We start from the raw sequence: 26,590 nt of genomic DNA on the forward strand, positions 1-26,590 counted from the left end.
GGTCCATATGGAGGACAAGGTAGGAAAGAGGAGGGGTGGGGAACAGGAATTCTGGCAGCCTCGTGGCCCCATTATTTCCTTCAAGACATTCAATCTGAGCTCCCCTTCCATTAAGGCCACCCCTTCCTACAGAGCTTCATGTGGGATGCTCACATTTGAAATCCTGTAGGCTTTCAGGCTAATGTCCCAAAATCTTTTTTTATTTCTCACCACTGAGCTCCATAGTCCTTCCTACCACATATTTCTATCCTAGACTAGCTTTTCTTGGCTACTAATGTTTTATAAAAAATGGGTCAAGATGCTTAGAATGCAGGTGGAGCCAAAATGGAGGAGGAAAAGCAGTAAATGCTCAGACTTCCTGACACAATTACTCCAAAAAACTTCAAACACAGTCAGAAAACAACCCCTGGAACAGCAGAACCCACAAAAATATGGGTGAGACTATTTTCCAGCCAATGATAGCTTAGAAATTCGGTAGGAGGGGGAGCTGTGCTGAGAGTGGAGTCCAGGACCACAATAGAGCCAGCACAGATTCATCCCCAGCCAGGCTGTGCTGGATAAACTTACCCCCAGCCTCTGAATCAGCTGCAGTGCAGGCATCTTCTGGAACTAAGCTTATGGTCTGGTGAGAGGGCTGAATGGCTGGCTGGGGGCAGGGGAGGGAGGAGTCTATCAGGATATATGCAGTAACTAAGGGGGAATTTGGATATCCTACCCCAGAAAATCAAAATGAATAAAAAAATAGAGGGCAATGTGAAATATCTTCTTGGAAAAACTTCTGATCTGGAAAATAGATCCAGGAGAGATAATTGTAAAATGATTGGTCTACCTGAAAACCATGATCAAAATAAGAGCTTAAACATCATCTTCCAAGACATTGTCAGAGAAAATTGTCCTGATATTCTAGAAACAGAAGGTAAAATATAAATTGAAAGAATCCACCAATCACCTCCTGAAAGAGCTCCCAAAAGGAAAACTTCCAGGAATATTATGGCCAAATTTCAGACCTCCCAGGTCAAGGAGAAAATATTGTAAGCAGCCAGAAAGAGGCAATTCAAATACTGTGCAGCCATGAGAAGGATAGCACAGGATCTAGCAGCTTCTATATTAAAGGATCAGATGGCATGGAATAAGATATTCCAAAGGGCAAAGGAATTAGGTTTACAACCCAAAATCACCTACCCAGCAAAAGTGAGTATAATCTTTCAGGGGGGAAAATGGCACTTCAATGAAAAAGAGGACTTTCAGATATTCATGATGAAAAGACCTGAACTGAATAGAAAATTTGACTTTCAAATGTAAGAACCTAGAGAAGCATAAAAAGATAAACAGGAAAAAGAAATCATGAGAGATGTTAAAAGGTTAAACTGTTTACATTCCTACATGGGAAGATGATATATCTAAAACATAAGAGCCTTCTGAGTATTAGGGCAGATGATAGGAATAAATTTAGACAGAGGGCACAGGTGGGAATTGATTATGAAGGGATGATACCTGTAAAGCATTTATGTTCTGTTTCTCTTTTTTTAAGGGGGGCGCCATCAGGGTTGATGAGTGTCTTATATCTGAGGCCAAATTTTGGCTCAGGTCCTCCTAGATTCAGGGTGGGTGCTTTGTCCACTGTGTCACCTAGCTGCCCCATGATGACATCTTTGGGGTAAAATTGAGGGAGGAGAGGAATACATTGGGGGAGGGGATAAGGGAGTGGTAAAATGGGGTGAAATCTCATATAAATTAAGCAGGAAAGGGCCTATGGATTGGGGAGAGAGATGGGGGAGGAGTGGGGAAGTGAAGGAGACTTACAAACATCAGAATTAGCTCAAAGACCTTAATCTCATCAGAGTTGGTTCAAGGAGGAAATAACATACACACCCAATTGGGTGAAGTAATCCATCTAACCCTGCAAGAAAGTAGTGGGAAAGGGGATAAGGAGGGAAGGGTGAAAGAAGGGAGGGCAGAGCAGGGGAGGGGCAGTCAAAAGCAAAACACTTTCGAGGAGGAATAGGGTAAAAGAAGATAGAAAATAGAGTAAATATCATGGGAAGGGAATAGGATGGAGGGAAACAGTTATGATGATTGATTAATGATTGATTGATAATAATGGCAAACTGTATGGTACTTACTTTGCTGGATTATTGTGAAGAAAGTTCTCTGTCAAGTTTAAGGTACTATATAAAAGTCATCTATTACTGTTGTTGCAATAATCAAGCTCATGGGCTTATTGTAAGGAAATCCCTCTTTAAAGTACTATGTAATTATAACTTACTAAAAAAAATGATGAGCCAGATACTATCAGAAAGACATGGAGGGACCTGCATGAGCTGATACAAAATGAAATCTACTGTATACAAAAGAACAGTATTATTGTGAGATGATCTGCTGTGAATGACTTAATTATTTTCAGCAATGCAATGATCCAAGACAACTCCAAAGGTCTTATTGAAAAATACAATCCATCTACAGAGAGAGAATTGATGGTATTTGAATACAGATTGAAACATAATTCTTTTTTGAAACAAAAAAATATGATGAACAAGATACTAACAGAAAAACCTGGAAAGACCTACATGAAATGAAGCAGAGTGAAATGTACTGTATACAAAATAATAGCAATAGTGTAAGATGATCTGCTGTGAAAGACTTGGTTATTTTCAGTAATGCAATGATCCAATGTAACTCTGAAGGATTTATAAAAATTGCAGTCCATCTACAGAGAAAGAACTGATGGTATCTGAAAACAGATTGAAGCATATTTTTGTTTTCATAGCTCCTTAATCTGAAGTTTTGTTTTTGTCTGTTTTCTTTCACAACCTGGCTAATGTGCATGACTACTTATTTATAACCTATATTGAATTGCTTGAGTTCTTGGGAGGGGGGAGGAAGAGAAGGTGGAACACAAAGTTTAAAAACAACTGATGTCAAAATTTGTTTTTACATGTAATTTGAAAAATAAAATTCTAAGCAAAAAAAAAAAAGTGCTTAGAATCCAGAGAGTACTTGTTGGCAATTTTCTTTGATATCCCTGACTGGAGAATTCTTCTTTTTTTTTTTTTTAGTGAGGCAATTGGGGTTAAATGACTTGCCCAGGGTCACACTGCTAGTAAGTGTTAAGTGTCTGAGGCTGGATTTGAACCCAGGTACTCCTGACTCCAGGGCTGGTGCTCTATCCACTGCGCCACCTAGCTGCCCCTGACTGGAGAATTCTTAATGATCACCTGCTATTTCTGGTATTTTATTTGGGTGGAAGGGTTCCCAAAAATACATCTCACTTTTTTCCATGAGAAAAAGCACTGGGTATGGACACATTTCCTGGGCTTGAATCTCACCTTTCTATTTTACATATTATGTGACCCTGGAAAATTCATACAACCTTTCTGAACATCAATTTTCTCACCTGGAAAAACAAAGGTGGCACCCCTCAGGTTCTAAATCTACAATCCTATGATGCTAGGACCTTCCTTGGAGGCAAGACTATCCTAGGACATCAATCAATCTTCACTTGGTTTCTTGGATTAGGCATCATGTCATAGGTAGTAATATTCTATGTCTATAGCACCTTTCCTCAGCCACTTTGTTCCCTTCGTTAAAGGCCCAGTTCTTTTCTAGGCTCCAGTTGCTTTAGCCCAGCTGTTAAGAACTCCTTGAAACACTTGGGCTGTGTTCATAAAGGCAATGTAAGGAAATAAAGACAGGACAGGGAGTTCTTCTTTCTATTTCCTTCTGAGGACTCAGAATCTACTTCTCAATGAATCCTCTCTGAACCGGATTCTCAGTGTTCTCTTCTATTTATCTTCCCTTTGCCCAGATTCCCTTCCCCTCACCCAATTTCACCTCTGCTAGAAGAAGAGTCTCTAATTTCTTTGCCTCATCAACTTTTCCCATCTACGTTCAAATATCCATCCTGAAGCATCCTTTTTGCTCTTCTAATTGCTTTCTCCCTCTGCTATTATTTACTAATTTAGCTCTGAAAAGCATTTGGGGCTACAGTCAGGATGAAAGCAACTCTGCTAAATCACATCATACTGTACATTTCCCACTTCACAGTTGGTACGGCCTCTCTCTCTCTCTCGCTCTCTCGCTCTCTCCCCCTACCCCTCCTCCTCTTCCCTAGTCAATTCTCTCCCTAGTCTATCCTCTCCCCTTCTCTCTTTTTCCCTGAACCTTTTTTTATTTGTGCTTTCTTTCTCTTTGTGTCCTTACTTCTCTGTTCTTCCCTCTTGTCTTGCTTTCTCTTCAAAATATAAAATTTCTCAGCTGGTTGAACCCTCATTTAAAATCATTTCCTCCCTCTTGTCGCTGAAATATTAGTTTGCATGGAATCTCTGGTTCTCAGATTTTTATATTTTCATTTCGGTTCTTCATTGTTATTTTCTTTTGATCTGTTTGTAAATTGTTTAGGGCCATGAGAGACACTGTATAAATTAAGATTCGTTGTGTGTGATTTGGGAGAAGTGCCTGAGATGATGTCTTTTCCTGAAATAGCAATATTGTTGAGTCCCCAACCTTCCACCATCCACTTTCCAAGCCAACTGAGATGCCACTATCCTCTTGGGGCTGGGTCAAGCTTTAACCTCAAATTGCTGTCAACTGTAACTTTGCCTCCAAAGATAATACCAGGAGTGGAAGACCATTAAAATCCCGTGAAATAGACTTTACAATCTGGATTTTATTCAATGAAATAAACACTTAATTACGAACATCTGTTTTTGCCTAAATTCTAATTACTTAATCTAGCCATCTGTAATTTTAATGATTTTCCACGATTTTCTTTCTTTGCAATGTGATTAATGAGAATGACATGTGAACAAGTGGTTCTATTCCTCTAGTTGGTCACAGGACTCTTTCTCTTCCGACTCCCACCATTTCCCTTTCAATGGAGAAGTATGGGGTTTTTCCTCTTTGGCAGAAGCTACCTGCCAGGTACAGGGGTGACATGATTATCACAGCCAAGATGTTTCTGTTTTGTTTCAGCTTGGCCACTAACTCTCCTGACTCTTAGGAGATAGCTCCCACATTTGTACAGGGATCCACCTGCTACACTGTAAACTTGGTGCAGTGTGGATCAGAGGAGAGGGAAAGAGGAGAAGGTGTAGAGAAGGAGAGAAAAATTAGAGGTAGCAACAAAGAACGAGAAAGAGAAAATAAGGAGAAAGGAATGATGGAGGAGGAAAAAATAAGAAGAGAGGGGTATGGGGAAAGAACATAAAATAAGAGGGAGAGGAAAGGAAAAAAGGGAGAAGAAAAAAGATGAAAGAAGAAAAAGTGTGAGAAGAGAGAGAAGGAATGAAGAAAAGGGAAAATGAGAAAGAAAAAAAGAGAATGAAAGAAAAGGGAAATATGAGAGAGGATAAAGGAGAAAAGCATAGAAAGGGATGTTGAAAGAGGGAGAAAAGGGAGAGAAGAGAGTGAGAGGAGATGAGGGGAGAATCCTAGAAGAGAGAGGGGTGGGAGGGAGAACTCCAAGCAAGGGGACACTTTCGCTTGTGAAGGCAGGGTAGAGGAAGGCAATTCAAGGTTGTTTCCCCACTGGGGCTATGTTCCATCTTTCTTTGTGCTCTTTAGCGGCACTGTCACATAAAAGGGCTAGGCTGTTTGCATGGGGAATTCCCGAACGCAACAAGGCAAGTGGGGAGATGTGCTGCTCTTCGGTAAGGTCATTGCCATAGCAAGAAACTCAGAGAGTGGCACGTGGCTGTTGTCATTGTTGTTGCTGCTGTTTCATCTTCTCACTTTCCAAAGGCAATATATGTATCCATCCTCCCTCCTTCCCAGGAAGGGCTATAGTCCAGTGAAAGGGCCCCTCGGACCTCAGAAACAGGAGACTGCAATTCTAATCCAGGCTCTGTTACTCACTTGCCATGTGAACTGGGATATATCATTTAATCTCATCTCAATGTCCTCAATTTAAAATGGGAGGAGTAACTCAGACCCTTTTCTGTTTCATAAGATTTCTGTAGGAATGAAAAACGTACAAGGGAAAGGACACCCACTGGCCTGGGAGATGGGAGACTTGGATTCTGCTCTTGGTCCTACTATTAACTTGCAGTGCAACTTGGGAGAGTTTAATTTTTAACTTGTCTGGGCTTCAATTTTGTAATCTGAGGTTTGGACTAGGGTCCTTTTCAACTTTATGATTCTAAATATGTGTTCTGAATGAAATGACTTGGACAGTTTTTGGTCTCATATCTAACATACCCAACATTGTACATAGGAAATCAAACTATGAAATTTTGCCTCTTTTTGCCTCTTAGGCAAAAGGTATAATTAGCATCCATTCTATAGGAAAGAGAATCAAAGGACCTTATCTAAAGTCAATATGAGAATCAGTGGCAGAATTGGAACTAGATACCCAGCTCAAGGTCCCTTCCTCTGAGTTGTCCATGGAATGAGTAAGAAAAAAATCTCTATTAATATTGAGACAGTCCTGAGATATCCTGGTGTCCTTGTATATTACAACCAACTCAACCCTTGGGACTGAGGTTAGATTACAGGAAGATCACAGAATGATGCTGTTAGTTTCAGATGTTCTTTCTTGGCTCCTTTTGGATGCTTATAACTGACAGCATATCCTCAAGTAAATAGATCATTGAAAAGATGGTTGGCAGAGCTTCATTCCTAAGATCTGGAGAAAATACAGCCACTTATCCTTTCCCCTCTTCCATTCAGATGAAACTTGTTCTTTACCATTACTGTGATCTCTGATTACTTGACCTGTCCCATTGCCCCAGTCCATCTCCACCTTCTACCTTTGGTTGCCTCCAGGCCCAAGTTTGAAGCCATGTTCTAGCACCTTATTATTTCACAAGCCACCACTCTAGAATTTCTTCTAACCTTCTAATATCTTTTACTTATGAATCCTTATACTTGAACCTGTCCTATTACAACCTACCCATCATAGGACCATGGATTTATAGCTAGAAGAAACATCAGAAGTTATGTAGTCCAACCCACTGTTATTATAATGTCCATACCCATAATCTCCCAGCTCTGCAAATGAGGGAATACCTTTTATTATCTCCTAATTGGGGTCAAAACAGTCATAATTTTGCAGCACTGAAATCTGATTGTTTGGTGGTTGTCCTGGTTTAGCTTAGTTCATTATACATCAATTCAATAAATTTTCCCATGCTTCTCTATATTCACCATATTCGTTACTTTCCACAAATAAGATAATGTGCATAAAGCATTCTGGAAACCTTCAAGAACTCTACAGGATCAAGGATCTAGAATTGAAAGGGAATCTGAGCCAACCCCCTCATTTTATATATTAGGAAACTGAGGCTCAAGGGGAAGAATGACTTTTACAAGGTCATACTGGCAGTAAACTCAGAGGTGGGATACAAATATTAACCAGTATTTGTGTTGATATTATTTCTCTGCTTCTGATCCCAGGCAGCTACTAAACATCAATGGAGAAAGTCATGAAATTGAGCTGATTTTGCCCACTAGTATAACTAAGCTGAGCTCTGATGGATGCTTAACATTCTTTCTATTATTGACTTCCCATTATTCCCCACAGCAACTGTTTCAAACCTCTCTCTCTGTTCAGTGTCCCTACTGAACTCCCAGTCCTCAATTTTATATCAAATGACTTAAACTCCTACTTCATTGAGAAGACTGAAGTCATTTGAAAGAAAATTCTCTCATCTCCTTCCTCCATCTTTTAAAAAGTCATTGCAAAGTTACCTCACTTCTCTCTAGTCACAGGAGAAGCAGTGTTAGTCATTGTTAAAACAAGTCCCTCTTTTTCTTTCTGTAATCCCATTCCCTTCATTCCTCCTCTAGAAATCATATCCTTTCTTTCATGCTTCTCCAAGCTCTCCCTTATTAATGGTTCCTTCCTGTTTTCTGATGGTCAGTGGTCTTCCAGATCTGTTACCACCCTATATCATAGTATGCCCTCCAGATAAACTGGACTATTCTCCATTCCCTGAACACACCATGAAACATCACAACACCATAATTATCCATATGCCTGAAAGGTGTTCCCTTACCCTTTTTACTTGTTGAATTCCTCTCCCTTATTTAAAGTCCATCAAATGCTACATCTCTCATGAAGCCTTCTCCCAGTTACTAATGCCATTCCCCCTAAATGTAACGCAGAAATTTATTTTATACATTTCATATGTGCTGTGTTTTGTATTTGTATTCTGCATTTCTGTCATATCCCTCTAATAGACTGTAAACTCCACGAGGGAAAAACGTGTCTCTCTCCCAAGCCCTAGCAAAGTACTCTGTACACAGTAAGCCTTTAGCTAATGTTTTGAAATTTAATTGAAATATATCTGTGCCCAAATGAAATCAGGATTCTGCTTTTCCACCTCAGCATCTTTGCTTATAACATTCTCCCTGCCTTTAATGTCCTTTCCTGTATTCTACATTTATCAGAACAAATTTATTCTTCAAGGTCCAGATCACATGACTTCCACTTCAAGATGCCTTCCTTGACTGGGCCCACAGTGGCACAGGAGGGTTAGTCTTCCCTCCTGTAATGTCATTGAGCATTTCTTTTTCTACTACTCATTCAATGCATAGTAGGGATTGCTTTGTGCTGTTATATGCGTGTCTTATAGAGTTACAGAGCAAAAGAATATTAGAGGTGAAAGGGATCTCAGAGACTGTCTTGTCCAAGCCTCTCATTTTACCTTTGCAACTAGACCCTAAGTCTCCTAGGAAGAGGGACTTGGTTTTATATATCTTTTTGTTTATACACTACAGTACCAAGAGATGTGTCCTTGTACACAACAGATACTAAACAAATATCTTTTGGTGGATTAGCAGACATTCAATCAGAGCAGGTCTGTGTGATGCCACAGGATTAGTTGGGACAAGTATAGTGGTCTTGGCCACTAAACCAGAAAATCATTTTCTGTTGCCCTGCATCCATTAAAGGTAGTGAAATCATAAAATATTTGAGCATTCCTAATTGCTTATGTAAGGTCCAGGAACTAGGGAAGTATGAAAATTCAGTGAAAGGGCACCCTGCATCATTGGGCCATAGACTTAGAAAAGGAAAGGATATTAGAAGTTAGAGTCCAGCTCCTCACTTTTAAGGAAGAGGAAACCTCCTGTGAGAAAGGTTAAGTGACTTGCTCCAGGTCATACAACTCATAAGTGTCAGAGATGGTATTTGAACCCAGGACTTCCTGACTCAGGTTTTCCTCTCTATCTACTGTGCTTTTATCTAACTACTGTGTTTTTAGAAGCAAGGATCTGGAAAGAATTGTTGGATTTGTTTTGCTGAGTCACATGTGAAAGATGATAGAGAACAAAAATGGTTTCTGTGGGCCAGGAATAAGGCAAATGTTGTCCTGATTTCCCCCAAAAGGGAAAAAAAGAATAGAGTCTGCAAACCATGGATCAGTGAACTTAAATTTGATTCCCGAAAAAATGTGAGGACTCATTATTAAAGAGATGGTTAGTGAATATCTTTAAAAGGAACTGGTGATCACAATTAAGTCAGTGTGGCTTAATCAAGAACAGGTTATGCCAGACTAACCTTATTTCCTCTTTTGGCAGAATTACTAAATTTGTAAGTCAGGGTAATGAGGTCGATATAATTTACCATGATTTTAGTTAAAGAATTTTAATAAAGCCTTTCATGCTATTCTTGTAGAAAAGATGGAAAGATGTGGGCTACCAAATAGTACAATTAGATGAATTCAGAACTGGTTGGATGGCTGGCCTCAAAGAATAGTTGTTAATTGTTTGATGTCAGCTTGGCAGGAAAATGCTCTAGAGTTCTGGGCTGGACCCTGGGCTGCTTAATATTTTATACCTTGGATAAAGTCATAGAAATAGTCTCTATCCTATTTTTGGTGACCCAAAGCTGGGGGGACATTGGATGACGCAGGATCTTAAGAGGCGAGAATGTTGAGCTAAATCTAAATAATGTGGAATTCAATAGGGATGGATATAAAATCTTACACTTGGGCTTGAAAACTCATTCTCACCGGTGTAATAGCTCGTTGAAAGTATGCATAAATGGCTTTTTGTTTAACAAAAGATTTGGGGGTTTTGGTTCATGTCAAACTCTATATGGGCCAATAGTGTGATATGACAGTCTAAAAAACCAAATGCAAACTTGGGCTGCATTAAGAGAGGGAAGCTCCTGGGTATAAGGAAGTGAGTATCTTCTTATGCTCTGCCCTAGTTAGAACACATCTGGAATGCTCTGTTCTACTTTGGAGATATCATTTAGGAAAAACATTAGTAAGTCAGAGAACATTGAGAAGAAGGCAATCCAGATGGCCAAGAGTCTTGAGGCGATGCCATATGGGAATCTATTGAAGGAAATGAGGGCATAAGATCAATAACTTCAAGTGTCTTGTAGAAAACAAGTATTTTGGCCCAAGAAGGCAGAACCAGGATCAAAGGTGGGAATAGTAAAGAGACAATTTTAAGGTTATGTAAGGAAAAACTTTGTAATCATTGGAGCTAGGTGGTATAGTATATAGAGTGCCAGGCCTAGATTCAAGAAGATTAATCTTTCTCAATTCAAATATAATCTCAGGCACTTACTAGCTGTGCAATCCTGGGCAAGTCACCTAACTGTTTTCCCCAATTTGATGATGAGTCTTTGTGACTCTAGGCCTGGCTGTGTAGGCCTTTGCCACCTAGCTACCTCCTGGCTCCAGAACAAACCCTGAAGTTTATATGACTTGTCTAGGGTCACATGGTATGTCTCTGAAGTAGGATTTGAACTCAGGTCTTTCTCCAACATTCTGTTCTTTATACTTTGTTGTTGAGTCATTTATGACTCTTCATGAACCCATTTGGGGTTTTCTTGGCAAAGATACTAGAGTGGTTTGCCATTTTATTCTCAGGCTCCTTTTACAGATGAGGGGTTGAAGCAAACAGGGGTAAGTGACTTGCCCAGGGCCACATACCTAGGAAGTATCTGAGGATATATTTGGATTCATTAAGATGGGTCTTCCTGATTCTAAGCCCAGTGCTCTATCTACTCTGCCATCCAGTTGCCCATTCTCTATACTACCTATTGCCTAATCCTACCAAAGAAGATTCCACCACTTGGCTTGGCCACTGGTTCTCCTGCATAACTACTTTATTTCCTGGGTCCTTTCTCCTTTTTCCTATTCCTTACACCAACAACCATGAAAGCCATCTCATTGTAACAAAGAATATGCTCTCCAGGCCACCTTCCTAAAACTCCCCTTTTATGTCACTTCTCCTAATTACTCTGATAGATCCAAAACAAAGAACCCCAACTCTACCAAGTACCAAATTCTACCTTGCCCTGGGCCTAGAACAGTAACATAGACCCAGAGGCAAACCCAGACCTCTACGCTGAGGGGGCTTGCCATTCATTCTACAGACATTGGGAGAGGAAGACAGGAAGGAAGGAAAACATTTGCCTTCTTATGAATGTCCACAAAGGAATAGGGCTGTAGGGTATCAGAGATGAGGGTATTTAAAGAAAGAGTAAAAGTGAGAAGCAGGAGAGGAGTTCTGGGGGCTGCAGGTGTGTTTCCACGCACCTCGGTAACAGCTTGGTATATTGGAAAGTCCTCTAACCTAGAAATCTGGAGATCTGGCTTCTAGGCATGGCTCCACCACTAACTAACTTGTGTGATTTTTTTTTTTGGTGGGGCAATGAGGGTTAAGTGACTTGACCAGGGTCACACAGCTAATAAGTGTCAAGTTTCTGAGGCTGGATTTGAACTTTGGTCCTCCTGAATCCAGGGCTGGTGCTTTATTTACTGTGTCACCTAGCTGCCCCCTAGATTGTCCTATCTTGGGAAAGACATTCGTATTCTCTGTGCCTCACTTCCCTCATCTATAAAATGCAGGAGTTGCTCTATATGGTCTTTAAGTTGCCTTCCAGATCTAATCTTCTATGATGCCAAGCTAGGGTAAGAGAATTCAAAGAGATCTCTAAACTTCCCATGCAATCATCTGGTCCTGAGCTCTAGGCAGGGGAGTGCTAGTAAGTGTTTAACAAGCTGTTCTCTGGGGGTAGAAATGTATTCAGGGCACTCTTTTACATTTTAGATGCATTATTAACATTTTCACTGTCACTTTCTTAAGCCTGGGCAATCAAGGAAACGATAAATCCATCCTTGATTTGTAGCATCTGCTGGCTTTCCAAGGTGTAAATGCTCACAATGAAAATTTAACAATCAGAAAGCTAGTTCAAGCTGGCTCCAGTACACCCTTGGCTTTAGGGGACTTCCAAGTATTTCTGAATGACAGATAAGTGTCCCAAGTAGTGACACTAATCCCCTATCAATTCTACCCTCACAGCTGTTTCCTTGTCTGTCTCTACTGTTCTCTAGCCTCAAGTTCCCCAAATTATCTTTCCATGGCATACTCATAGATGCCTCTATTTGTAGGACTAGTAGTGGAAGGCTGGGTAGAGATGGAGGATGTAATTCTTAAGTCACAAACAATGCTAATGAAGCCAAGGAGGAGAAACAGGCACAGAGCTTTAGACTCTATACTATTGGACCATACTGGGCTCCAGTTTGAGCTCTGCTACTTAACTAGCTAAAGCAAAGTCATTTGACCTTTTTGAGCCTTGATTCCTCTATCTTTAAAATAGAGATGATAATGTCTAGCTCCTTCAGTGTGCAGTTGTGAGGAAAGTAGCTTGTGAAGTATACTTCTCTACAAATGGGAGGTAGGGATTGTCTTGTGGGGTCAGGAACAATGGAAGCTTGAGGATCTGAGAGCTCAGAGGTTCAGTTTGGGCAGCTCAGACAGCTTGTTCCTTAGGCATGTGTCAAAATAGGCTCTACTTTTGAAGAGTTGAGGGGAGGAACAAGACTTAATGAATGAGTGTCTGGAGAGGCCCTAAAGCCTGTGGATGGGAGCAACTTTGGTAACTGAGTTGAAACAATGGAAATTAGAGCCGTGGGGAAATCCCAAATTTCTGGAACACACCTGGGAAGTCATCATGATTCAGAAGTGGATCACTCATAAAGATGTTCCTTGATTGGGCTGTCTAGCAAAGGATAGTTGATTCACCAGGGCCTCAAAGGTCACTGTACTTACTGCAGGCCCAGTGAAGGGCACGTGGTCACAATTCTCTTGCCATGACTGGTTGAGGCTCTGAACAAACTCTTGGAAGAAAGCATGCGATTGGTTGAAAATAGAAAATCCAAGGATGTTGACTCGGTCATCCAGAAGGCTGTCCATTCGCTGGAGAGAGAACTCCTGGAATGCACAGGCAATTATAAAGAGAAAGCAGAGTTAGGAGGTAAAGGAAACAAAAGACTGAACTTCTCCAGGGGGCATTTGAGGACTTACAAAGGGGATAGGACAATAGTTGAAGAACAGGTGCATCCTTTCAACTTCCCATCATTCTCAAATCTGCAATGACTTTTTTTTTCTTTTTTTAGTGAGGCAATTGGGGTTAAGTGACTTGCCCAGGGTCACACAGCTAGTAAATGTTAAGTGTCTGAGGCCGGATTTGAACTCAGGTACTCCTGACTCCAGGGCTGGTGCTCTATCCACTGCGCCACCTAGCTGCCCCTATCTGCAGTGACTTATTTTCCTAGTCCCCAATCCCTAGACTCGGCTTAGAGGGTTAGGGTTTTGCTAATGGGTTTCGTTTCCAGGTGGGGCTGGTAGCTTTATACAGAGAAGAATATTAATCAAAGGCCAGATTTAGGGTCCTGGCCAGTCCATTGGTCACAAAGGGGGAGCAGACACACGAGCATGAATTTTAAAGAAATTGTTAAAAAAAAAAAAAACCAAACCCATGGCAATTCAATTCAATAGGCTTTTATTATTGCCTCCTCTGTGCTAGGTGCTTTATTAGATGTTGGGAATACAAAGTATAAAACCAGTTCCTGCCCTCAAGGGGCTTACATTATACTGGTTGGATACAACATGTAAACATATAATTAAATACAATATACATATATATGCATGTATATGAGTGTATGTACATACATGTGTATGTATGTAGACACATAGATGTACACACACACACATATGTAAAATACAAAGTGATGAGGGGGAGTGACAACTGGGATTATGTCTTGCCACCTAAACTGAACTAGATGGAAGCTAAAATTAACAAGGTATGGAAGTGCAAAGGGGGAACATTCCAGGGAGAGAGCAAAGGCTTGAAGGCAGGAGATGGATATATGGGGAACATCAAGTGAGCCAATTTGGCTGATACAAAAAGTATGAGGGGAAGTGTACGCCGTCTGCCTGAAAAGATAGCTTGCAGTCAGTCAGATCATCAAGGGCATTAAATGCCAAACAGAGGAGTTTGTACTTTATCCTCTAGGCAACAGGAAGCCACCAAAGCTTCTTGAGTAGGGGAGATGTGTGGTCACATCTGTGTTTTAGGAATATCAATTCTGGCAGTTCTATAGAGGATTGGAGAGGGGACAACAGGAGCATCAACAAAAGACAGCATATTGACCCTCGGTGCCTACTATATAACTCTGTATCCCCTGGATGCTGGATTTAGAGATGGAGGAAACCTTCGAAATTAAGAATTAATCTCAGTTTTGTAACCATGGGCCACCCTGTGACCATTTCAGTACATCCCTCCAATTTTACAACAGAGGAAACTGAGGCAAAGAGTAGTTAACTGACTTGTTTAGGGTCACACAGATAGTAGGTTGCCATGTCACAGGGACTGAGAAGCTGACATTGCCAGTGGGTTGGGATGACTTCACAGATGTCAGTATCTTAGTCTCACTCTCTAGCTAGATAGGGCCATCATTTTCTGCTAAGCCCACTCTTTCCCTCAGGAGATGCTCCTCTTCCGCACCTCCCCCTGGCCTTTCTGGCATCCTTGTTTGGAATAGCAGCCTCCTTTGAGTAACCCATGCTGCCCACCAACAGCATCCTCTTCCATTCATTCCCCACTGCTTCCTGGAACAATGACTCATTAGACTCCTCCACGTGGAGTTCCTCTAGGACTGTGGGTCCTAGACACAAATGAGTCTGGCTGAGGATTACCTTGAATCCAGCCACATTTCCATTAGAGGAGCAGGGACCAGAGCTGCCTGAGAATGTATTGATTTCATATGGCTGATATTATCCTCCTGTCTCTCCAGCAGGGAGGGCAGCCGCTTATACTCTGTGGGCTGTCATTGGGCACAATGGGGGCAGATGGCTAACGAGACAAGGCACATCTGCAGAGGGGGGAGGGGGCCAGGGGGAGCAGTGCCAGCTCTGCCTGTTGGGTAATTACACAGGCTGATTGACAATGGTTTATGTGGCTGGGGTGGAAAATGCTTTCTCTCCCTGGGGTTGGATTCCTTCAACATAAAGAAAAAAACTTTCTCACAATTAGAGCTGTCCAAAAGGGAGGAAGCTGCCAGAGTAGGGAGTTTCTCATCATGTGAAGCCTTAAGAAGAGATTAGAGGTTGCTAGGTGACACAGTGGATCAGGTGTTTGACTTGGCATTAGCAAGACCTGAATTCAAATTCTTCCTTAAGCATCTACCATCTTGGCAAGCCACTATAAGCCTTAGTTTTCCCATTTGTAAAATGAAGACAACAATAGAATCTACCTCACACGGCGATTGTGAGGACCAGATGAGACTCATATACAAAGCACTTTTTGTTCCTTAAAATGTTAAATGCTAGCTGCTACTGCAACTACAATGGCGGCAATGGCAACGTTGGCAACTACTACTACTACTATTGCTACTACCATCACTACTACTGCAATTACTACTGCTACTATCACCACCACTACTACAATTACTACTACTACTTGGTTTTGATGCTCAATGGAAAGGATATCTAGCTAGTTTTACAGGTCTCCTTTATTTGTAGTTTTTAAGCTAAATTTCCAGCTTTCAGGTTGTATTTATAGCTAGTTGTATATTCCGTAAAGGTGAATCATCCCACGCCACTCTTCTCTTTTCCCATTGCTCCTCCATCATTTTTACCTTGCCAATTCTCAACCCTGGATAAATTTGGCTGTTGGTTTTGACCGTGCCTATTCCCATCCAGCCAGGAATTACTGGACAGAGCTACAAAATTGTGATTTTAATCTGCTACAAATTCATGGCATTTAATTTCAGCTGAGTGCTTTCCTTCTTTGGTAATCTTTTTGCTTATTCTTTATCCACTACCTAAATGAACTCCCCAGGACAATTGTTTAAAACCTTTACAGAGGAAGTGTCATAGAGTGGGAAAATCTGTGACTCTAAACTCAAGGGACCGAGTTAAAATCTCACTTCTGACCTTTTCTACTTGTGTGACCATAGACAAGTCGTTTTATGTCCCTGGGCCTCAGTTTCTTCATCTGTAAAAAGAGGGTACTGGACTTGATTATCTCTGAGGTCCCTTCCTATTTAAGAGTATGGTTCCATGATAAGCCTAACCCTGCCCTCTGTCTTCATTTTAGAAAATTACCTCACCTACTTTACTGAAACCAATACCAATTCATCAGCTTCTCTCATCCACACTTCAAAGGTTCACTATATTTTCATCTGTTCTCTCCTCCATCTGTTCCCTTGATCTCCTCAACCCCTCTGGGTCTTCATTCCATCAATCATCCCCTCTCTCTTCTGTATCTTCAGTTGTTCCCTCCCCAATGCTTACAAAACAGTCAGGTGTCCCTTAAAGAAGCCCCCTCCCCATTTAGTTCTGCTATTCCCTTGATTACTACCCCATATCATTCTGTTCACTGCCAAACTTCAGGGGAAATTATTCTACCCTCCCCCTCCTCTTCCTCATCCTTTCTTCATTTATTAAACAGAATTAGGCATATCCAACATGCCTCAACACTTTGGAAGATTGCTTCCACTCTAAACTCTACTGAAATGACTCTGTCCAAGTTCACCAAGAAATGCTGCCTCCCCTGGAATCCAAAGGACTCTATTGAGTTCTCATCTTCCTTAACCTGTATGAAGCATCTGACAGCGTAAACTTCCACTTCTTTTGGGTATTCTCTCCTTTCTGGGAGGTAAACTATGAAAATTATGTTCTCATGGTTCTTCTTCTACCACCATGACCATCACTCCACTGTCTTCCTTGATGATTCTTCTCCCTCCCTCCCACCCCCGCAATGTGGAGGATTCTTGAGGCTTTGTCATTGACCCTTTTATTTTCCTTCTCTGTATAGGTTTCCCTGTGGTGATCCCATCTCTAGCCTCCTCTACAAGCTCTATATTGTGCTTCTATGATTTCTTACTCCCATTCTCCCTCTGTAGAACTGACAGTGCCTGGAGCTCTTGTAAGCTCTAGATTGTCATTTCTACTTGCCCATTGTATATTTCCACCTATTTGGTCCCCCCCATCCTCCAGCATCTCATATTTAGCCTGTCTAAAACCAAACTTATCATCTTTCTAACCCAAACCTGCTTCTTTTTTCTGAGTTAGGCTCATTTATAGTTGTTTCTGTCATGTCTGACTCTTTTTGACCCTATTTGGGATTTTCTTAGCAAAGTTACTGGAGTGGGTTGCCATTTCCTTTTCCAGCTCACTCTACAGATGAAGAAATTGTGGCAAACAGGGTTAAATGACTTACCCAAGGTCATACAGCTAATAAGTGCCTGAGGCTGCATTTGAACTCAGGTCTTCCTGACTCCAGGTCTGGTGTTCTATCCACTATGTCAACTAGCTGCCCCTGAGTTAGGCTGATAGATGATTGGAAAGCAAAGAAACTTAGAGATTACCTAGTACAATCTTCTCCTCATTTTTTTTAAAGTAATAAAACTAGGACCAAAGAAATTTTCCTTTTTCTCTCATTTGATTTGCAATTACATATAAGGATTGGGGTCAGGAATGAATAAACATCTCACTTAAATTAGTAGTTTATCTGGTTAGCTTTTACATCATAGCTTGAATAAGCTTTTTACCCAGTAAGCCTCGATAGGCCATCATCAGATCCCCCTACGAAAAGAACTGGAAGGGACCTCAGAAAATCCAACCTGTTCATTCTACAGATGAAGAAACCAAGGCTTGTCAAGGTTAAGTGATATGTCCCAGGTCACATCGATAGGATCAGGAATGGGATTTGAACCCAGTTCCTCGGACTGCTATTAGTACCCTTTCCATTGTACTATGCAATCCCTAGATAAAGATTCCAGTAATAGGACCTAATCCTAAACTCTTGCTGAACAGTTTGAGCAAGATAGCAGTGGGAACTGGGGATGAGAGGTGGGGGGATGAGAGGTGGGGGGCTTGCAGATATATTTTCTTGAAACTTCCAACATTCAACAACTTCTAAAAGGCTAGAGGTCAAATAGATTTGAATACTAGCTTAATCATTATTAGTTGCATGACTTTAGGCAAAGTTATTTAAAGTCTCTGGGCCTCAGTTTTTTCAACTATAAAAAGAAGAAATCATACCTGTTGACCTTTAGGAAGGGTTTCTAGTGCTAAATTACTTTGGGGGTTGCCTGAATTGCCAGAATTTAAACCCAATCTTCTTCCAAATTTAATGCACTTTCCATTATATCACACTATCTCTTGAATTCACAATCTCCTTTAAGAACTCTTTCCTCTATTTAACCACCCTAACATTTTGGAAGTCCTTCCTTATAGGTGATCAATGTCTTCTGCTCCTGTTTATGACTATTTTCTCAGAGGCGAGGGAGAACAGCAAGCTGTTGATCTCTGAACTGTATGCATCTGTGCCACCATTGAGAATACTCTGTGCATTTGGTGGGGGAAACGGGTCATCAGTACAAAAAATGGCTGAGTCATCTCACCCACAGTGAAGTTTCTGGCATTTGACCTCAGACATCCAGGAGCAGCTGCAGGTCACAAGTTCTAAGCAAACATATATATAAAACCAACACATCTCTTCCCCAGTTCCCACACAACTACTGTCCAATCTCTCCTGTGGCTCAGCAGGCAGGCATGGAGGTCACCCAGGAAGGTGTAGACTAATGTGAGTTGCTGATTTTGTTCTTAAATATCCCCTTTCCAGGATTTCTATGGCTTCCACAAGGGATATCGATGACCAGGACAGTCAGGACTGGCTGCACACAGAAGCCAGAGTAAATGACTCAACAGCTAGTGGCTGGACTAGTATTGGGAAAGCATCTTCCTTTGCATTCCAAACCCTGTCTAAGCTTGTAGCACTTCTCTCCTATAGAATTTATTTGGTATGTAAGCATGGGATTATTTGTCATATGCTGGCAAAATGAAAGCTACTTAAGGACAGAAACTGTCATGTTTTTATTGGTATACCCAGTGCCTAGCTTAATGTCTGGCACATACTAGGTACTTAATAAATACTCGTTGATTAAATTCTTCTCCTTGGTTATTTAACTTTTTTTTCCTGTTCTATATTTTAGCACCCTAACTAAACTGTAACATCCAGGAAGACAGAGATTCCTTCTCATAGCACCTATCACCTTCAATGCCTAACACAGTACCTTTCATATGGTGGATCATCACTAAATATTTGTTGACTGACATACTGCATGATGATTGTCAGTCTTACAGTACCTCAGTTATCACGGTAAATATCACAGGATTTAAAGCTATCCTTAGAGTTCATCTAGCTATTTTATAGATGATGAGATGGAGGCCATGAGATAGGAAGTGATTTGCTCAAGGACACATAAATAGTTTAACCAAGAATGAAGGAGACTCAAAATTCAGACCCAGGCCCCATGATGTCAAATCCAATGTTCTTTCCACTATATGACACTGAAGTGCACATTGCTGTAGATAAAGACTAGAACATCAGGATATATCTGTAACAATCATTAGACATTCTTTGGAAGTTGCTTTTCGGAATAAATCTCTCCCATCATCTTGTTTGTCACTGGCCTCTTTTCCCTAAAAGTAGAGTGCAAAAAAAAAAATAGACTGAAAGGTGGGAGGGAGGAAGAAGGGACAAAATTTGTCTAATTTAGCTTTTTGGTTAATTTGGTTCTGGTTAGTTGATAATATTCTGTACAGTTTTAAGAACTGTTATATTTTACTCCCCCTCACCATTTCTCCTTGTTTGGGAACACTAAAACACACTCATTCACCCTCTCCCTATATGTTTGGGACCCCAAACAAGAAAACAAATAGTCCTGCCAATTTTTGGATGTTTTTCTGCCTCCATACCTACACAGAAGAAAAGCAACTTAAGACTGAAGTTGGATCACTAGAAATAAAGAAAATAAATAAATAAAAGGCAAAGTGATCCTCAAATGAAGAGTGAGTTAAATGGGAGCTCAAGGGAATGTTTCATTTGTAATAGGATGAAAATAATCTGGAAAGACCAGTATGGGAGCTATGGGGGAAGGGATCCCACTTGTTTGAAGTGGTGTAATGTCTCAGACTGCCTGTGACATTTATAATTATTTATTTATTTATATGGGGGGGGTACAATTATTTATTTTACAAACAGAAATTCATTTCTAATCAGGACCCTGAGACATCTTCCATGGGTCAACATGTTCACCAGTCAGGGGCAGAAATAGGGACTGGTTAATTCAAAGGGGAAAGAGAAAAGAATAAACATTTTATAGTGCCTACTATGTGACAGACACTATGCTAAGTGCTTTAAAAATGCTATCTCATTTGATTTTTTTTTAAATTTTTTTTTCAGGGCAATGGGGTTTAAGTGACTTGCCCAGGGTCACACAGCTAGTAAGTGTCTGAGGCTGAGTTTGAACTCAGGTCCTTCTGAATCCAAGGCTAGTGCCTTATCCATTGCGCCACCTAGCTGCCCCCTATCTCATTTGATTTTCACAAAAACTCTGTGAGAGGGGTACTGTTATTATGTCTATTTTATATTTGAGGAAACTAAGATAAAGGTTGTTACTTGCCCAGAGTCACAGAGCTAGTTAGTTAATGTCTGCGGCTGGATTTAAACTCAAGTCTTTTTTGATTCCAAACCCAGTGATCTATGTGCTGAGCCACATAACTGCCTCCAACTCAAAGAGGGTGGGCAGTAATGGCAAAGAATCACTATCATAAATGGGTTGTTTCCATTCTGGGGCTAAGAACAAGAAGAAACACAAGGCTTTACTATGGGGTTTGGAGAAGGACCAAGGACACCAGTCAAGGACAACAACAACAACAACAACAAATTATCTGTGACAGGAAAATGACCTGCCTTCTGCACACTGTCTGAGGAATAGAGAGGGTATTGTCCTAGGGAGAAGGGACATACACATGGCCTAGGACTGAGCAGTCTCACTGTCAATAAGGAATAAAGTCAGTCGTGTTCAGCACCATGGACAGTAAAACAAACTGAATTTTAAAATTGAGAATGGAGAGCTATATAAATGTTAGCTATTATTATTATTAGCTATTAGATGTCACCTTGTACTTCTTGAATCAGTTCCTGTCCTATCTCACACCCCCAGTTGCTATACCTTCTCCCTCTTCTAAAAGTTTTATATTGACTTCTCTCTCTATATATATGGTGTATCCTTCCAGTAAAATATTAGCTCTTTGAGAGCAGGGACTGTTTCTTTTTACCTTTGTACTCCTAACATTTAGCATTTTGTACAGAGTAGATACTTCATAAATGTTTTTTGAGTTAAAATTTTTGAGAGTGCTTGAAACTTGCAAGGTCTTAACCCATCAGAATGAAGAGATAAAATTGGGCTATTCTGAGAATTAAAAGGAAGATGTTTGGGGGGTAAGAACTTTCCTGGCTCCTCTCTAGTTCAAATATAACAACAACAATAACTTCTATGTATTTTTACTGGACTTGTAATTTAATTGGTATAGGGAACTCTCAGCTGTGGAAACTCAGCAACTTCTTTCCAATTTATATTCTTAGAGACTTACCTAAAGCATAGATTGGTTAAGTGACTTGCCCAGGTTCATACAGTCAATATCTGTACTTGAACTCAGGCCTTCCTGGCTCTACTGCTCATGATATACATCTCAGAGGCCACAACATGGTATATGGTCTTGGTGTTAGGAATACCTATGTGCAAGTCTTGCCTCTAAGACACATTTAACCCCACAGTGTTCTAGGCAGTTTGAGGCAAGTTGCAGTGGTCCTAACCTACAAAGGTCTAGAGAGCTTCCTTATCATGGAGTTCCTTATACCAATGGAATCACAGGTCCATTCTCCATCACTATGTATTTCATGTCTTCAATTTTACCATGTTTTCATTATAATGACCCTGTGAAATAAAAGCACTATTTTCATTGTACAGATCAGGAAACCAAGGCTCAAACAAGTTAAATTATTTGATCATGGTCACAGAGCTAGTGTCTAGTCACAATGCCTCCAATGATTCAGTATCTGGCACATAGTAGGTGCTTAATAAATGTTTGTTGACCAGCTGGGATTATAACCATGATCTCCTCATTTCATGCCCAGTGCCTTTCCCATCATGTTCAGGCTCCTGAATCCCTTAGTTAGCATATCCTCGCTATTTCTTATTATTTCTTCTTTGATACCTGTGATCCAAGACATTGATAGCCCTGCCACAGATCCAACCTCTTACTCCCCTGCCATCTCTGATAAATAGCAGAGATGAGCCTTGAAGTTACTAGGGATCTAGCATCCTCTAGGTACCTTCCAACTCCCTGCTATCCCCTTCTCTGGAGTTTTGGTAACACTAGTCCCTGCTTCTATTTATCTGCACCAAAACCTTGCTCTCTGCAGGCTGGGAGATTGCTTTTTGTGAAATAGCTCTTTGAAGAAAGAAGCAGCTAGGAGACTAATTCATACCTGTCAGCGAATTCTATTTAATAGGAGATTCAGCCTTAAACCCCCCCAGCTCCTAGCTCTCCTGGCTTCCTCCTCCTGTTTATTTCCCATTCATTTATCCCCATGACCTGAGTCAGCTCATCCATCCCTCCCAGGAGTGCTGTCCTTCCTGGGCATTTCTTTCCCAACAGGACTCCACATATAAGTTTGTGACTAAGCCATTCAAAGACAGATATGCCCAGTTACATGCCACCTAGTGGATCAATGGGGTGAAAAACAAAGCGGGGGAGGGTTTAAGCATCTGTCACCTGAGCCAGGGAGGCAGAAATCTTTCACTAGTACACTCTCTCCTCCCTAATACTCCACTCCTGTGACTATTCTTCATGCTATACTCAATGTCTAGAATAGTATTTTGCACCCTCAGAATGCTCAGAGAATCCCTAGTGAATAAGGAACTGACACAGCAGTGAGACTGGGTGACTTGTCAGATAGTAGATGTCCTGGGATCGCTCTCTAGTTAGGCAGAAGCAAGGACTTTCTGAGGTTGGCTTCCTCTCTCAGCTGTTACTGTTTCCTCTCTAATCTCTCCCATTCTTCTTCCTATCCAGCAAGCTTTAGCTCCCTCTTTATCACTTTTAAAGAGGTTTGTTCTTGGTAGTTAGTTGTTTCAATCATGTCTGATCCTTTGTGGTCACATTTGGGGTTTTCTTGGCAAAGATGCTAGTGCAGCTTGACATTTCCTTCTCTAGCTCATTTTACAGATGATGAAACTGAGGCAAACAGGATTAAGTACTTGCCCAGGTTCACACAGCTAGTAAGTGTCTGAGGCCAGTGAACTCAGGTCTTCCCGACTCCAGGCCCAGTATTCTATCCACTAGGCCTTCACACTGATGACTCTAGCACTCTGGCCACTTAGTTATGCAGGTTCTCTGTCACTAAATCCAGGTCTCTTTCCTCTATAATAGAATTTTCTAATAGAGCAGACCTGATAAGACAATAGTGTGCCCTATGAAAAGATGAATTTCTCATCATTGGAGGTCTTGAAGTGGAAGCTGGACAACCACTCGTGGAAGATGTTGTCCAGGGATTCTGGTATTAGGTAGAAAGTGGGGTTCAATGGCCTCTGAAATCCCTTCAGAATCTGAGATTCAATGGTTTGAAGTCAGATTCCCATGTTCTAAACTAAGCATCTGGGGGTTTATAGGTCCTGTCTTTTGCCAAGACACTGGATGACTCCTTGTGACTCCTCTCTATTGAAAGGTGAAATACACATTGATGGATGTGTAACCTCACCTATGTGGGTTCTTCCTCCAATGATGAAAATCATAGCCCATCTAGGTCATCTCATCCTAAGCAACTCTTGCCCATGTCCCATAAATCCTGCACAGGGGTTAAGCCAACACACTGGGGACTTTCTTACAGGTCTCAGGGTCTCTTGCAACCCAGAGTGAAATATAACCTTGTGACTTACATGTGAGGAATCAAACCTCTGAGTTATGATGGTGGCTTTTGCCACTGAGTTTTAACTGTGAGCTGTTGGCACCTCGGGCACAGGGCTGGGGGAAGCCTCCGATGGTGATTAATTGAGCTGCTGATGCCTCTAACATTCTGAGTGCAGTCTGACTACAGCTGGGTTCCGGATGTTGGATTGCTTAATAATAACAGCACTTTCTTCTCCTAATGGTCCTTGTAATACAATAGCATTTAGAGTGTAATAATAATAATAATAATAAGATTTGCAATAATGTGTTTTGTTCTTATTCTTCCTATGCTTTCCAAACATTTGTTAAATCCCAAGCACTCTTCGCCACAGGGACAGGAGCCATCCTGGAGGCTGCAGGTGTCCTAGATGCCTTTAATTCCCCTTTCCCTCACTCCATGTGCTCCTTTGAGTATTATGCAGTAGTGTTTCACCTACTGCACATCAGCTACAACTATAAACAGATATCCCTTATATCAGAGGTAGAATCCGTGCATGACATGCTGACCTTGTCCCTTAGCTCTCAACTAGGTGGTGAAGTTGATAGAGCATTGGGCCTTGAGTTAGGATTATTCAGCCTCAGACACTTACTAGCTGTGTAACCCTAGACAAGTCACGTAACTGCTGTATGCCTCAGTTTCCTCACCTATAGAATATGAATAATAATAACACCCATATTCTAGTGTTGTTGTAAGGATCAAATAAGATATTATTTGGAAATTACTCAGCACAATGCCTCAACCATGGCACATTCTTTTTTAAGTTTTCAACATTTGTTTATATAAGATTTCCAATTTCAAATTTTTCTCCCTCCTACCTTCCCCCCCTCCCTAGACAGCACACAATCTGATATAGGTTAAGTATATATCTAGATATCTAGATCTAGATCTAGATATACACACACACATATATATATAGATATATATAAAATAACATTAAACATATTTCTGCATTAGTCATGTTATAAGAGAAGAATCAGAACAAAAAGGAAAAACCTCAAAAAAGAAGAACAACAGAACCAAAACCAAAAGAAATAGTATGGTCCAATCAGCATCCATATTCCACAGTTCCTTTTTTTCTCCTGGATTTGGAGAGCTTTTTCCATCATGAGTCCTTTGGAATTTTCTTGTACCATTGGATTGGTGAGAAGAATCTTGTCTATCACAGTTGATCAACACATAATGTTGATAATACTGTGTATAAAAAATGTAGTAGATTGTTAATAATGACTTATTCTTTTCCTCTATCCCTCAACTATACATATACTTTACATGTGTATTAGGCTAATTCAAGCCAATAGAATATGATCCAGTCCTTATTCCCAGGGGAATTTAAACTCCTTGAAGGCAAGAATTATTTCCTTAGTACCTGGAACACAGTAGAGCTTAATAAATGCTTTTCAATTAAACATCTATTGTGTGAAAGACACTTTTCTAGGTACTGTGGATGTCAAGATGAAATAAATGAAACAGTTCCTTCCCTTAAAGAGCTTATATTATGCAGGGCATACAGACTTAAATAGATGAGAATGGGGTTAGAAGTCCCTTCTAATCATGGAGGTTGGTGTGGAGAATGGCTGAGGAGGAGGAGAGAAAAAGATTAAAAAAATGGTAACTAGTCCAGTTTGGTTGCAGTCAAAATCCCCAAAGACATAAATATGAAATAAAGATGGAAAAGTGGGCTGGGGCCACATATGAAGAGCTTGGAACTCTAGGCTAGGTCCTTTGCCTTTTTTCCTGATCCTTTCTAGTGCCCTCAAGAATTTCCTGTTCATCAGACCCTGCACGAAGTAGAGGGAGGTTGGAGCAACTTTAGCAAACAGTATGATGGGAGAGGAAGTATGTGATCATGGAAAGAGCTTTGGATTTGGAATCAAGAAATAGGCATTTGAATCTTAGCACTGATGTTTTCTATCTGTGTTTCTATGGGTGAAATGCTATTGCTCAAGCACTTTAAGCTTATTTCCATATCTATAAAATGGGACTAAAAATACTGGCACTACCTACAAAATTGTCTCAAGGAGAGCCCTTTTAAAATTAGAAAGTGCTATGAAATTATTAGTCATTCAGGGATAAACTAAGCTTCTTGAGGGTAGTGTTCCATTTTTCTCTTTGTATCTCTAGTGCCTGGCTTATAGTGAGCATTTAATAAATGCTCATTGAATAAATTAGATTGAATTGGAAAGTATCCAGAATATTGGTCCAAATGATAGTTAGAGAATATTGGGGAATTTTATTTGTCCAGGATCTCCTAAACCTTGATAACTGAAAATCACGCATAGCACTCAACAGAAAGGGAGGCAATGTTTATATACCACTAAACAGATGAAGCTCCTGGTCTTTGACAAGTGAGTAACAAGGGAAAGCAGAGTCACAACCACATCCCAGCTTCTATCAAAGCCTCATTAAGCCTAGAGCCCAAGCAGAGAGAGAGGAATATTTCCATCATGTTTCTACCAGTTTTGAACTAGAGTATTCCCCAGAGTGGAGAATTATCAGTCTGACATCTCATCTGAACCTTCCCTTCCCTTCCCAGACACA

The 26,590-nt window shown here is 40.7% G+C and overlaps 1 protein-coding gene across 5 annotated transcripts in view; it reads right to left on the reverse strand.

Annotated features, from left to right (window-relative positions):
- GRIK4 (glutamate ionotropic receptor kainate type subunit 4) overlaps positions 1-26,590 on the reverse strand; it is a 714,483-nt gene that overhangs the window by 205,172 nt on the left and 482,721 nt on the right. For 4 of the 5 annotated variants that reach the window (XM_043998089.1, XM_043998088.1, XM_043998090.1 and 1 more), the window contains one exon: positions 13,015-13,176. The exons of the other annotated variant lie outside the window; for it this stretch is intronic. In XM_043998089.1, coding sequence (XP_043854024.1) covers positions 13,015-13,176 — 162 coding nt within the window. The remainder of the gene's footprint in view (positions 1-13,014; positions 13,177-26,590) is intronic. 5 annotated transcript variants of the gene reach the window in all.

Source organism: Dromiciops gliroides, chromosome 3, assembly GCF_019393635.1.
Source record: "Dromiciops gliroides isolate mDroGli1 chromosome 3, mDroGli1.pri, whole genome shotgun sequence".
Taxonomy (NCBI): domain Eukaryota; kingdom Metazoa; phylum Chordata; class Mammalia; order Microbiotheria; family Microbiotheriidae; genus Dromiciops; species Dromiciops gliroides.